This window comes from Capsicum annuum, chromosome 5, assembly GCF_002878395.1.
Source record: "Capsicum annuum cultivar UCD-10X-F1 chromosome 5, UCD10Xv1.1, whole genome shotgun sequence".
NCBI lineage: Eukaryota > Viridiplantae > Streptophyta > Magnoliopsida > Solanales > Solanaceae > Capsicum > Capsicum annuum.
Genome location: NC_061115.1, coordinates 6,677,921 through 6,693,085, shown reverse-complemented (window position 1 = coordinate 6,693,085; position 15,165 = coordinate 6,677,921). Strand labels below are relative to the sequence as shown.

At 38.7% G+C, this 15,165-nt stretch overlaps 1 protein-coding gene across 2 annotated transcripts; it reads left to right on the top strand.

The window, feature by feature from the left end:
* Positions 1 to 2,459: 2,459 nt before the first annotated feature.
* On the top strand, positions 2,460 to 14,674 carry LOC124898690. 2 transcript variants are annotated; one of them, XM_047412453.1, is made up of 2 exons: positions 2,460 to 2,649; positions 13,540 to 14,674. In XM_047412453.1, the coding sequence occupies exons 1-2, from the start codon at positions 2,539 to 2,541 to the stop codon at positions 13,699 to 13,701; spliced, it is 273 nt and encodes a 90-aa protein (XP_047268409.1). In that variant the 5' UTR covers positions 2,460 to 2,538; the 3' UTR covers positions 13,702 to 14,674. The 2 variants fall into 2 exon arrangements, with proteins under 2 accessions (XP_047268409.1, XP_047268408.1); XM_047412452.1 differs by lacking the exon at positions 13,540 to 14,674 and adding an exon at positions 3,483 to 7,736.
* Positions 14,675 to 15,165: the final 491 nt, after the last annotated feature.

Sequence of the window (15,165 nt, the reverse complement as noted above, 5' to 3'; positions counted from 1 at the left end):
ATCGGACTTCAATGGAAGCCTGGGAATAGAGAGCATATTAATTTCTTCATGGACGCTTGGATAGCGCCAAATACGCCGCTCCAAAATCTGATTCACGGTCCGCTTCCTGAGCATGAAATCTCGTCCAAAGTGTCTCAATATAGAGTATCTAATAGTTGGTCCTTCTCGTGACTCTCTTTTGATCACCCCACGGATATTGTTGCACTCATAAACTCCATTCACTTCCTTGCTATAGTACTCCATCGGATAAAATCATATAGGGCTTGACAAATTCTAAACTCTTTACTGTCAACTCCTGTTATAATGACATCTTTTCCTCAACCCATCCCAATACGTCTACTACTGACTTATCTTGGATTTGGATGTTCAACTCAAACTGAGACATTTTCTTTGGATTATAAATCATAATCGACTCCCAACTGCTTCTTACCTTCACCACATTCGTTGCATCAATTCACCGTGCTGCAAGATTTGTCACTCGTCGACTGAAGAAACCGCAACCCATCTCCTCATCCACTGCAAATCGGTTGATCCCTTATGGGCCCAGCTCAATATCATAACCCAAGTTCACCATCTCAGAGAGGTAATTTTCAAGTATCAACATCCAGACACGTGGCTTCCTTGGCTAATTAATCTTGTGTCTCACCAGCCAATTGTACCTTATATACCTAACAAGGTGCTTCTAACCTACTGCCTTTGGTCTATTTGGTTGGCGCGCAATAAAACTACTTTTCAGAATATTCCTTTTGAAGTCTCACTTGCTCATGTCTTAGCTTTGTCCACAGAGTACTGATTTTTAGCAGGCAAGCACAAAACTATCAAACGTACTATGTCCGTTTATGTTAAGTGGAAGCCCCTTACACCTCCTTTTATAATGCTCAATACGGATGCGATTTTTATTTCTAATTTAGAGATGACTAATATAGCAGGTGTTTTTAGAAATTCAAATGGTGAATGATTACTATGATTTACTAGTAAGGTCTTTAGCCCCAACCCCTTATAGGCGGAACTTCAGGCTTTACTTTTGGGTCTGAATGTTGCAATTCAACACTGCTTCACATCACTGCAAATTAATGTGGATTGCCTTCCAATTGTTCAAGTTGTATCTAATGTATCATCTGATGATTCACCCTTAATGTTTGATTGCAAGTACCTGATGCTTAAACTAGGTAATCCATTACTGGAACATGTGTACAGAGAACAGAATAAGTTGGCTCATGTACCGGCACGGATGAATGCAACTACTACTACGCAACTATTTTGGAAACCTCTTGGATCCGTAAAGGATATTTTGAGAGCTAATACAAATGGATTGAGTTGCCGAAGGGTCAGAGTAAATACATCTAACCGATTTTTGTTTACTACTACTAATCGTAGTTGTCAAATTGTAAATAGTAGCGCTAAGTGTGCTGTTACTATTGTCGGTACTTATACAGGTGACTTGCCAACATACAATTTCCCTGTAAGACGTTGAAGCATATATATATATATATCCTGGTTACAGAAAAAAAAAGGACACCAAAGAATCGATTTTACCTTTAGTTAGTCCTCATTAAAAATTCTTTTAACTCTACTAATTCAAATTTGCATTTAATCCATATTAAAGGGGAAAAAACATTTCACCAATTTGCGCTTTGGCACTCCAATTTTTAGTGAAGAATGCTAGGTGTTCGTGGTCTACCAGCTTCATTCATCATCAAAAGTTAATGAAATGCCAAAAACAAAAGTCAAACAATATAAATTTCCATAGTTTGAAGCTTAATTATTGATGACGGATCCAGAATTTAAGAATAATGAGTGCTTAAAAAATTAAAAAGCCGAAAAAAATTAAAAACTGAAAAAAAAATAAAAATATCACCACAATGAGGTTCGAACCCAAGTCACCAATTCCAGTGAAGCACCTTAAGATCAACTTAAATATCAGTGCACCCAACCAATTTTTTAGTTTGAGGGGTGCTTTTATATATTTTATACCTATTTTTGTATATTTTTTATGTAATTATACCTATTTCGCGTCAAGTTTACTGGGTGCCGGAGCACCCAAATTATAACGTAGGTCTGCCCCTATTAATTATTAAAAATTTTGATATTTTGCATAATTATTGAAAATTTTTAATTTTGAATGTGTTGAGATGTCACGACTCCAAAATCATCAAGGATTATAATAACATTTATCACAACGAACCTTGATGAGTAAGTCTATCACCCAAACTGATATGAGAGAAAGATAATGTCAAACTTAAAAGACAAAACTCCAAGAGAGGAGTCGAATCACACATATAGTAAAAGCAGAAATACATAATCAATGATAGTGGCGGACTCAGCGGCTTATTATATCAAAACATGTAAAATAATTGTAATTGTAATTTATTATTAAGTAACAATAATAATTTTCTTATTAATAATTATTTTTAATATATGATTGACTTCGAAACATGTTAATTTTATATAATAAAATAATCATAAAAGAAAAATGTTCCGCGCATTTTGCATAGCTTCAGCAGAAAGTTAAAAAGCCGGGAACACACACACACAGCGATGAACGGCGGTAACAACCAGTTCAACGCCAAGCCTGCGTTTGCCGGCGCCGGATTCATGCCATCGGAGGCCACTCAAACCGGCGGCGATCATTCTTTTTCTCCGGCGAAGGTATATTCTACTTTCCTTAGCATATAATAAAGTGTGAAAACTTATGCTTTTCGTTATGCATATGCTAATCTTCGTAAATATCTACTACTCCTTGGGCATAGTAAGTAATAGAAGCAGATAAACCTGGACATAATAAAACTGATTTTGTAGGGTTTTCAGTCCAATATAACGTTTTGTAGGTTCTTGTTCGTGGTGTTTAGTCATGTCTATGATTTTCGAATAGATAGTTTATAGTTTGTAGTATTATCTTGTGGCTATAGTATTATCGTGTGGCTATGGGTGTTAGTTTATTTTCCATACTGGACTAGCTTATATGCATTTATGTTTTGTGTTTGTTATACTGTTATCGGTCCTAAGTTGGGGTCTATCGGAAACAACCTCTCTACTTCACCTGAGATAGTGGTATGGTCTGCGTACACTTTATCCTCCCCAGACCCCACTACGTGGTAATACCCTGGGTATGTTGTTGTATACAGAAAGTATTGTAGATCATAATTCTTTTCATATCAATATGATGAGAAAATGCATCTTAAAAGGTTGGATCAAAGTTCGTATCATTTTGACTCTCCAAAAGGAAATTAGTATTTTGGAAACGGAGGGCGTAATTGACGAGGATAAATAAGGGTAAAGAAAATTAATTAAATGCAAAATAACTTGTTAAATCGAGAAGTTGCTTATTTCTTTTGGCATGCGTTTCTTTTCCGTGGATTTTGTTGATATTTTTGTGACTTGTAAACTGGAAGCGAAAAAAATTGGATGTAACTTATTTGTAAAAAAAACTGAAAGAAATCATTGTAGTCAAGAATATGTAAGAGGTGCATAAACCATTGTAGTACTGGCATGGGATGTTTGATTCCCCAAGGAGCCGTTTGCCCGAAGCGGAATGGATTGAATGTTTGAAGACGATTTTTTATGCATGAGCCGTTTGCCAGAAAGCGGAAGAGAAGAGAAAGAAAAGAAAGTGCTAGAAACAGTGACAAGGGAGGAAGTATTTCCATTAAAAGCTGTTTGGAGGATACAAGCTCCACTTGGAGTAGCTCTATTTGCTTGTAGAGTGGTCCATGAAACTACTTCTATTTACAGATCATCCAGATCAACTTACCAACAACTGCAATATTCCACAACTTAAAACATTTAATGTTCAAACCATCCTGAGATTTTGGTTGACATACTTCTCTCCAAGCAACTAATGATATTTTCCTCTTATTATCTGTGCTTCCCCATAGAAGCTCTCTACATCTCCTGGCTACCTCCTTGAGAATACTTTGAGGCAAGATGAACATAGAGCCCTAAAAGTTATTTAGTGAGAATAGTATGGAATTTATTACTTGAACTTTCCCAGCATATGACATGTGCCTAGTTGAGACAACTCTTATCTTTTCTGTAATCTTCATGCACAGCCGATTACAATCTATTTACAAATATAGAGTCTAGGAATATATGTAAGGGATCATTTTGAATCTATTACCAATTATAAGGAACTATTATTGTCATTTTCTCCAGGAGATTCAAATGTGTTTTGTTTAATCATCCCGCATTCAAAATGTACTAACCATCTGATACAGAATTCGTACCATATAATACGGTATCTGGAAAAAAATTTCCCATTCTTAAAATTAAAGTAGCTTCCTCAACTCCATCCTTTACTCCTGCAATATAGAGATTAGATTTGTCTTAATTTGCTGACAGTCCTGTAGTGTGAGAAAAATGAGTAAGAGCCTCCATAATTCCCATAACTGATGCTTCCTGACCCTTGCAAAATATCATCAGATTGTCGGATAAAATAAGGTGGGTAAGCTTTAATTATTTGCGCATAGGATGGTATCTGAAGTCTGTCAGGTTACTCATCATACTCAACACTCTAGAGAGGTATTCCATCACCAATACAAATAGAAGGGGTGAAATTGGATCACCTTGTCGCAAACCTCTCTTTCCCTTAAAAAAACCCTCCCCCTCTCCATTTACTTTCACTGAGAGGCTAGTTGTAGTGATACAAGCCATAATAAGCATACAAAACTTAGGAGGAAATCCATATCCTTCAAGCATCTCCCTGATAAACTCCCAATGTACCATATCATATACCTTCCTTAAATCTATCTTCATGAGGCATCGTGGACTAGTCTTCCTATTGCAGTGCCTCAACAAGTCATGGCACATTAAAACCTTATGGATTAAAGATCTGTCCTGGACAAAAGCTGCCTGGTTGAGATTGACAAGACAAGGTAGCACCTTACCAAGTCTACTGCATAAGAGCTTGGAAATACACTTACATATCACATTGCAGCAGGCTATTGGTCTATACTGGCCAGCATTCATAGGACTCTGCACTTTAGGTATAATAGTGATCGTGGTGGCATTGATTTGTTTCAACAATTTACTTGTCTAGAAGAAATCCTTTACAGTCTTACAAACATCAGCACCCACTATGCTCCAAGCATCTTTATAAAAACCACTACTATATCCATCTGGACCAGGACTCTTAGTATCTTTGATGCTAAATATTGCAACCTTAATTTCTTTATCTGACCATGGCTTGCGTAATTCACATTGTTGATCAACATTAATAATTTCTCCTTGAGCAAAGATTTTAGCATTTGCCTTCTCCCTATTTCCACTAGTTGCACCAATTATTGATTGAACGTACTGCACAAAGACATTAGCAATAGCTTGAGGATCATGCTGTAAATTCCCTTGATTGTCCTGTATTTGAACAACTGATTGTAGAAGTTTCCTCTGTCTAATTATTGAGAAAAAAATACTTAGTGCATTCATCTCCTTGTCGAATCCATGTTGCCTTACTCCTTTGTAGAAGTATTGAACCAGCTAGCCTCATGCAACTTCTGAATTTCTCTTTCAGTTCTTTTTCATCATCCGCAGTGCTGCACAACTAGGGTCTTGGTTTAGCATAAATTGGGCCCTGTGCAAGTCCTCTCTAGCCTTATCTGCATCATCCGCTACACTACTAAAGTGTTGTTTATGGAGTTTCTTCAGTTGCTGCTTGAGTAACTTTAGCTTCCTCACCACCTGATACATTGTATAGCCAATGATAGGTGTATTCCAAGTAATCTGAACTACTTGCATGAAATCTGGACGTGTGTTCCACATATTACATTACTTGAATGGACTAGTTTTTCTCCTACTAGCCTTGAATCATGTGTATCACAAGAGGACAGTGATAACTAATACCCTCAGGGTGGAACTGAGCTATGCAAGCTGGCGTATTATCGAGACATTCCCCATTCACTAGAACCCAATCTATTTTGAAGAAAATCCTATCCACCTGGTTATCAGATCAGGTGTACCTGCATCCATTACTTTGGAGTTCGGCTAAGCCACATGCATCAATGCACTGCTGAAATTCTCACACCTCTGCAAGGTCACAGGTGACCCTCCAATCCTATCATCATCATGTAATACATTATTGAAATCCCCTAGAACTATCTATGGACTTTGACAACTATTTGCTTTGTCTGGAAGCTGATCCCATAAACTTTTTCTTCCTTCTTTTGTGTTGTATGCACACACAAAGGTAACCAACGTGTGCCGCCAGTTATGGCGTGAGGCAGAGGGAAGAAAACCATGAATATTAATGTTGGGAAGAAGATACAGCAGAACATGAAGGGAATTAAGGAGAATATGGGAGATACACCGACGACGGAACAATGGCCAGGACTACCAAGGCATAAAACCCCAGATGCGACGGCGACCAGCATGGTGAACAAAGCTGAATCTGGGCATAAAGGAGCACAAACCCTAGAGAAGCCTCATGGAAGTTCATGTGTAGAGGTGATATCAAATACGGATGACCCAGTGATAAAACCGAAGAAGCAATGGAAGAACCTATTTCAGAGCAATCGCCTAACAGCTCAAGTTATGACTCTGGAATTTGTGGCACCAACCATAAAAAATGGGAGACAGTTGTGGAGCTATGCAAAGGTGAGGTGAAATCTGAAACAAATAAATTGAAGCTACCTCTAATTCTGTATGTGGTAGGCGCAGACCCAACAATTATGGCAATTGACAGAGACATAGCAACGAATTGGAACTACATAGCAAAACCAAAGGTATACTACCATAATGATGGGTATTTTTTGGTGAAATTTAGGAGTGCGGAGGACCGAGACGAGGTTATGTATGCAGGGCCGCATATGATGAATAATAAGCCCATCATTCTTAAGGCATGGGAACCTGAGTTCGATCTCAGTAAAGAGGTTTTGCAAACCATTCCAATTTGGGTTAAATTCCCAAATCTCTCTCTCAATTGCTTAGGGATGCAGTCTCTCAGCAAAATTGGAAGCGAACTAGGGGTTCCTTTGTATGTTAATGCTTGCACTACCGCGGTTGATCGTATCTCATATGCACATGTACTGGTAGAGATGGATATAACGAAGGACTTGCCCAAGAAAATAAAGGTGGAGGACCCTACTGGTAGAATATTTGGTCAACCAATTGAGTATGAGTGGGTGCCATTACACTGCCCAATATGTTTGAATATAGGGCACAAATGTCAGGCAAAGGAGGATAACGTAGCCAAGCCTAAGGGGATACACGGGATACAAAAGGTAGTATGGCACACCAAACAAGGACAAGAGACCAAGGATGCTTAAAAGGTCAGAGATAAGGGGAAAGCTATAGATGTTCCGGGACCTAGCGGCACTAAAACTCCAAATGCCACAGTAATGTGAGGCCAAAATACAAAGCCTGTGAATCAAGGAAAGGATGTAGAAGATGGAAATGGACCACTGAGGGGAGAGGAGTGGAAAGAGATGAGAGGAAATTCAGCAGCAAAAGGGGTGCAAAAATAGGTAGAAGCTGAAACTCAGATCACTTCAGTCAATGTGTTCAATGCTCTACATCAACATGATACTAGATTTGGAGGTGGGCATAATAGATGTGGATTGGAGGGGAAGAAGGGTAAGGATAAGAATACTGCAATACCTGTGCGCGGATGACACTGGTTACTTGGAATATTAGGGGTTTGAATAAAGTTTATAAGCAAAAGGAGGTAGGTTTATTTATCAGACAAAATAAAGTTAGTGTTCTAACTCTACTTGAACACAAGATTAAAGTTCATCATGCTAGCAGAGTAGTTAATAAAATAGCCCCTGGGTGGATTTGCCTAGATAACTATGCATCCAGCGACACAGGGAGAATTTGGATCATCTGGGATCCTAAAATTATAGATTGTAGTTTGGTGGAGAGTTAGGAGCATTATATTCATGTGGCAATACAGTTTCGAACAATGAGCTGCAAGTTTTTATTCACTGCGATATATGGGTTGCACTCAGTTGAAACTAGAAAACATTTATGGACTGGCCTACGACAGATACATGTTGGTACTAGTGCAGCTTGGGTGGCTATGGGAGATTTTAATGCTATATATAGGGAGGAGGATAGAATGATTGTGGCACAGGTTCATGAGGCTGAAATCAAAGATTTTAGCACATTCATTGAAGATATAGGTATGAATATTTGGAAGCATAATTGTAGGGAATACACATGGTCTAATGGGCATACTTACAGTAGGATTGACTGGGCATTGGTGAATGCAAAATGGATTCTTGGTATGCCAATAGTTGAGGTGATGGTAATGGACTCTGGATGCTCTGACCACTCACCCTTGAGTCTTTTTCTTGCACAAGAGGAATACAAGAGACCTAAACTATTTAGGTTCCTGAATCACCTTGTCAAACATGAGAAATTTCATGAAGTGGTTGCAATAGTCTGGGGGAGGAGCAACACTATAGGTAGTATGGCAGGGATATGGCAGAAGTTGATAACTATGGAGCAGTGATACAATCCAAATGGCCTACGGATTACTAGAGAGGATGCTTACGGGTCAAGTGACACTTGATGACTTCTTGAGATCTATCAAAAGGCATCCATCGGATGATTATGATGATCAAGGAGACTCAAGGGACATTAGAGAGGCTGATGGAAGACCAAACGGGGCTAAAAAGCCCCCGAAAGTGGAGATATGCCCCATCCGCTTTGGAGGTGCGCCCAACCCGCTCTAGATCTGCTAGAGAGGATCAAAACAACCCACTACACCTTGGAATGTGCCCCATGTGCGCCCCATATACTCAAGCAAGTGCCTAATGGGCTTTTATGTGTTTGTCTTTCCTAAATAAGTCACTTTTGGGCCCATATGATGTAATAACCTAGCCTATACTATAAATAGGACTTCATTTCATTTTAGTAAGTAGTTTATGTTGATTATGAATTTGAACACTTGTGAGAGTGTGAGGCAAGCGTGGATTCGCTTGTGTTGATCTTTTGTTTAAAAACGTGGGTTGCTTGGGAATCGATTCCTTTGAGGTGTACATAAGATTTAGGTGCTTTGTTCGGTTTAATTGATTGAGGGTTTATGATTTGATACACCCTTTATTTGCTTTCAATTTCTTGCATTGTGTCTATCTTATTGCTTCTCTATCTATCTTTAGTTTTTGATTCCGTACTTTGTTTGTGTGTCATTTGGTATCATAGCCGAGCTTAGAATCGTTCCCACGATTCTAGTCTTGGGTTTTGCTATCTCAAAATCAACAAAAAAAAAGTCAAAAATCGAAAATCCCCAAAAAAATTCACTATTCATGTTTTTTCCTTTACGTCAAATTTTGAGTCTTTAATTTTTTTGTTTTTCTTGTTTTTTGGTGTTCGATTCTTGTTCCCTAACACCATTAGAGTCTAAACCTTGAATTTGAGCTTAATCGGAGGTGAATCGGAGGGTCTACCATTATTGAGAAGCTCTAGTTTGAAGGTTGAAGATGGAGTTAAGATCTGGAATTTTTTTATGAGAATTTGAGGAAATTGATGCTTGGAATGTATTTAGAATGTTGAAAATGGCCTAAGTTCAAAATTTCACTGCATTCCGAGCAAGGGTTGAAAAGTTAGAGCATTTTGAAGTTGTTGGTGTTCTTGATTGTTCTTGGAGAAATTCAAATCTTCAAGAGGAATTTTCTTCAAAAGGTGGTTGTTTGATCCTCAAAAGTGAATAAAAGGGGTGTACAAAAGTGTTAGTACAAGTAATTAAAGAATATTTCACAAGAAAGTACAAGGGGGACCATTTGGAGGGCATTTTGGCCATTCAAGGACCAAGGAGCGAACCACTTGTGCTTGAGGTGTGCCCAAGCTGTGGCCACACCCCAAATGCACCTCAAGGCAGTAGCTAAGGGCTTGAGCTGCGTCCCACCTGCGCCCCAATTGCTGCAGCAGCCCCAACGCAGATCACTTCAATTTAACGCAAGGCTGCCCCAAACACACCTCAAACGCATTTCCACACTCCTCCAACATCAATTCAACTTCTAAAACACCTCTCAACACCTTTAAAACTCCATTGATCAAGGTTTGATTCTTAGTTTCTATTTCTTGATTCTTAAATCTCTTCTTTGGTTCTTAACTACTCATCAACTAGTAACTTATCTACTAAGCTGATTGATAGTTCTTAAGTCTTTTTCTTTCATCATCCTACTTTTCTTTCAAGCTTTTCTCTTTTGAATGAATTCGTTGTTAATTCTTGACTCAGGTCCGTACATATTTTCTTTGAGTTGTTTCAAACAAGGATCTATTCTGACCTCAAGCCACAATTGGTACCAAGCTTTCTCATTGGAGTATAAAAGATCTAACAACGCTTGCGACGCCAATTAAGAGATGAACTAAAGGTGGAAACTTTGATAGCTTGTGAGGTTGATTTCTTACCCTTTAACGTGTTTGTTGTTTTTGTTTTGTTTTAGTATTCCTTTTATATAGGTACCATGGCATCGGGAGAAGGTAGCCCAAGAGCTTTGGGAGAGATAAACATGGAAAGTTTAATGGAGGCCATAATTAGTGTGAACCAAGATATAAATCAAAGAATGGAAAGCATGGAAAGTTCACTCTCAAGAAGGATGGACACCTTGGAAGTCCGTCTAAACTCCACCACATCCACTCCTCAAAACTATCATGCTTCCTGACATGTTCTCAACACCTCCACTACTATAAATCCGAAAACACTTCACCAAATGTTCAATCCACCTAGGCAAGTATATGAACCCATCATCCAAGCCATTACTTACCCAAATAACCGAAATTTCGTTCGTCCCCTAAAACCCTAATTCAATCAAGCCCATCAAGAAGCTCGGCAAAACCTAAACCAACCACCTCAAATCCCGGATAACCTAAATCAACCAATCCAAATTGAGGATGAGGAAGGTGAGGAACCTTATAGAAGAGGTGAAGAGTTCGATGAAGTGGCTCTCTTTACGGTATTTGTACGAACTAGAAGAGGAGCTCACGGGGGAGGACATAAAGGAAGAGGAGAAAGATTTGGTCCGGTTCCACATGGAAGAGGAAACTTGGGAAACCGCCCCCAAGTTCGAGAAGATCATCAATGGAATCAATGAGGTAATATGTGTCGAGACACGGGTCTTAACTCAATCAAGATCACTTTTCCTACCTTTAAAGGAACTAGTGATCCATCTATCTACCTTGATTGGGAGATACAATGCAATAGGATCTTCCAACTCAATGAGTTAACCGGACACAAGAAAGCCGCCCACGCAATTGCTGAACTTGAAGGGTATGCTTCTACTTGGTGAGAGACAAAAAGAGTGCAAAGAGAAAGAAATAGTAATCCCAACCTTCAGGATTGGGATGAATTGAAGACACTCATAAGAGAGAGGTATGTTATGGAAAGATTCAAGCAAGAGCAATTAACAAGGCTCTAAAATTTGAGACAAGGAGGCAGAGGTGCGGAAGACTATTATGAGGAGTTTCAAAACTTGATCCTTCGTCTTGAGATTGTTGAACCCCCGTATAATTGTATGGCTCGGTTCAAAGGTGGTTTAGATTATGAAGTTGTTTCTCAACTAGTTGTCCATAAGTTTGACTGAATAAAAGATCTTGTTGAAGCGGTCATTGAGGTTGAAAGGAACAACAATGCCAAGATTTCCTTCAATAAAGGTTATAATTCTTCTACTTCATCCGGATGGAACAAGAACAAGGATTTCAACAAGCCCATTGATAAGGCAATCCAAAGGTATCCACCAAGGAATGAAGGTAATCCATCTTCTAATCCCAATTCTAAAGGTACTACTTGCTTTAAATGTCAAGGTTGGGGTCATAAGGCTAGTGAATGCCCCAATCGAAGGAACATAGTATTGGTGGAGGGTAATCCGTACTTTATTAGAGATATGGTAACCAAAAATGACGGTGGTGAGGAAAGCCCTCAAGAGGATAATGACCTTGGAAGTGAAGGGGGATTAGCGGAAGTTGAAGGGGACTTTAATGTATCTTGTGGATTGATGATGAAAGTTCCCAATGAAGATGTTTGGCCCAAAGAAGGAGAGGTCTTGAATCTTAGCCTCATGATAAGGAGGGATATGAGTGGTGAAGATGAGGAGCTTTGGAATCAAGACGGAGAGCTTAGTGACAAACCCAAGCCCTTGTTATTCACTACATTTGGTGCATAAGAGAATAAGTCCACATGGTGCAAGTTTAGAAGGCAAGAGAGCAAGCTCAAGTTTTTGCTCCAAAGGTGTGTACCTACCCCCTCTTATTTCTAGCTTTCCTCGGAATCATGATGACATTTACCCTAAAGTAGACGATGTTACAAAGATATTTGACTTAAAATCCTAACTAGATGGTGTTGATGTCTCTTGGAATGACTTGAATATGCATAAAATATTTGGCTATTTCTTGGAAGGTTGTTTGAGTAAAAGGAATGTGAGGTGCTTAAGTTGTTTGTTCTTACTGTCATATGATTTTGTTCTTGCTAGCACCTAAAGTAATAATAACTCTTGTCATTCCATTTTCTTCGTTTATGAGCATAACCATGTTGGTGCTAAGTATGTCTTGTGTGTAAACATGGTTTCTTGTGAATGGAAGGGTAATCTAAACCCTAATGATCCCTTGATTCTACCCTTAGTGGTTCTATCATGTGATGATTTTTTTTGTAACATTGTTAATGGAACCAACTTAGGAGAATTTGTTGATGCTTATCGTATCCAACTCCTTTGCACTTTAAATGTTGACTTCTCTTCTATTGTCTTGAAGGATGTTTGGTTATATGTGAAATGGGTGTCTCCTTGGCATAAATGTTTTGATTTTAACCCATGTGCTAACCCTCGTGACTCTAGGAAATATTGTTTGTGTTTTCTTCTCTTGTGTTTAAAGGGTGTAGATTCGAGGACGAATCTTCTTTAAGAAGGAGATGATGATACAATCCAAATGGCCTACGAATTACTAGAGAGGATGCTTACGGGTCAAGTGACACTTGATGACTTCTTGAGAGCTATCAAAAGGCGTCCATCGGATGATTATGATAACCAAGGAGACTCAAGGGACATTAGAGAGGTCGATGGAAGACCAAAAGGGGCTAGAAAGCCCTCGAAAGAGGAGATGTGCCCATCTGCTTTGGTGGTGCGCCCAACCCACTCTAGATCCTCTAGAGCGGATCAAAACAGCCCACTACACCTTGGAATGTGCCCCATATGCTCAAGCAAGTGCCTAATGGGCTTTTATGTGTTTGTTTTTCCTAAATGGGTCACTTTGGGGCCCATATGATGTAATAACCTAGCATAGACTATAAATAGGACCTCTTTTCATTTTAGTAAGTAGTTTATGTTGATTATGAATTTGAACACTTGTGAGAGTGTGAGGCAAGCGTGGATTCTCTTGTGTTGATCTTTTGTTTAGAAACGTGGGTTGCTTGGGAATTGATTCCCTTGAGGTCTACGTAAGATTTAGGTGCTTTGTTCGGTTTAATTGATTGAGGGTTTAGGGTTTGATACACCCTTTATTTGCTTTCAATTCCTTGCATTGTGTCTATCTTATTGCTTCTCTATCTATCTTTAGCTTTTGTATTCGTATCGTAGTTTAGTTTTTGATTTCGTACTTTATTCGTGTATCAAGCAGGCACTAAAGAATCTGCATAATACTGAATTTAGAGGAGTGGAAGACAAAATCAAAGAGTGTAGACAGAAGGTGATAGATTTACAAAGCACTATGAAGCAACCTAGGCAACCGATGAGTAGTGTAGAAGAGAAGAAAGAACTCACAATTAGACTAGAGAAGTAGATTTTGGTGGAAGAGAGTATTGTCAAGCAGAAGTCCAGGGTCCAATGGCTACAACTTGGGGATGGTAATACTGCTTATTTTCACGTTTGCTTAAAGAATAGATATGCTCAGAATGGCATTACAAGTCTGACTACAAGTGAAGGAGTGGTGGTGACTAAGAGATGTGACATTGAAAGAGAGATCCTGGATTTCTATAAACAACTATTGGGAGCAAGTGCTAATAGTTTACTTGCTGTGAATCCAGTGGTTATAAGGGATGGTCCAACTCTAAATAGACCTCAACAACTTCATTTAGTTGAGCCTGTATTAAGACAAGAAGTTAAAGATGCTCTGCAGGGGATAAGTGATGCTAAAGCACCAGGATGTGATGGGTTCAATGCCCTGTTCTTCAGGCAGTCACGGCATATCGTGGGGAAGAGATCACAAATGCAGTCCTAGAGTTCTTCATATCAAGTAGAATATACAAAGCCATAAATTTTACTACTGTGACCCTAGTGCCAAAAACAACTAGACCTTCGAGAATCACTGAATATAGATCTATCTCTTGTTGTACTTTGATCTATAAAATTATCGCTAAGATTTTCACCAATAGACTACAGGGGGTTATGAATGATTTAGTAGACCAAAATCAATCTGCTTTTGTACTTGTACCTGGAAGACTGATAAATGATAATATTATACTGAGCAATGAATTAGTCAAAGGCTATGGTAGAAAATAGATTTCCCCAAGATGTATGTTAAAAGTAAATATGAAGAAAGCTTATGACTCGGTTGAATGGGGATACCTTAGACAGGTTTTGGAGCTATTGCAATTCCCTCAGAAGTTTGTGGAATAGTTTTATGAGTGTATTAGTGCTATATCATATTCCAACATGATAAATGGTTGTCCCAGTGTTCCTTTTCTTGCCAAGAAAGGATTGAGACAGGGGGATCCATGTAACACCCCGTATTCAAGTACGTTTATTGGCGTATTCAAGTACGTGTATTGGTCTTATTTATATGGAATTAATTTTTTTATTTTATTTATACTGAAATTTGCCCATCGATGGTTACATACGAAGGTTATTGAGTAAGCTTTCCAACGATATAAAGATTTCCAAAAATAGATAGGTTTTGGTTATAATCGAGCACGTTCGAAACTATAAAACGGTGGCCGGGATATTTGGAAATTGTAAATGTGCAGGAAAATTTCCTGTACACAAACTACTGAGGCCAGCCAAATTTTTGGGTCAACTTCAAATGGTCATAACTCCCTTAATCTAATGAACTGGGAAAGCTTCACCCTATGAAAAGAAATATCTTTGAGTCTTCTTTCCAATGCAATTGGTTTCATCCAAATCCAACGTCTGAGTAAGGAGTTATACTCGTTTTACTTCAGCCTATCAAAACAGATTTTTAGGGTTAACTTCAAACGACAATAACTCCTTGTACAGGACGAACTGGGTGGCCTACTTTATATGAAAT

Bases quoted from the DNA above. Each gene is read 5' to 3' on its own strand.
- LOC124898690 (XM_047412452.1), top strand. From the start codon at position 6,480: ATGGAAGAACCTATTTCAGAGCAATCGCCTAACAGCTCAAGTTATGAC.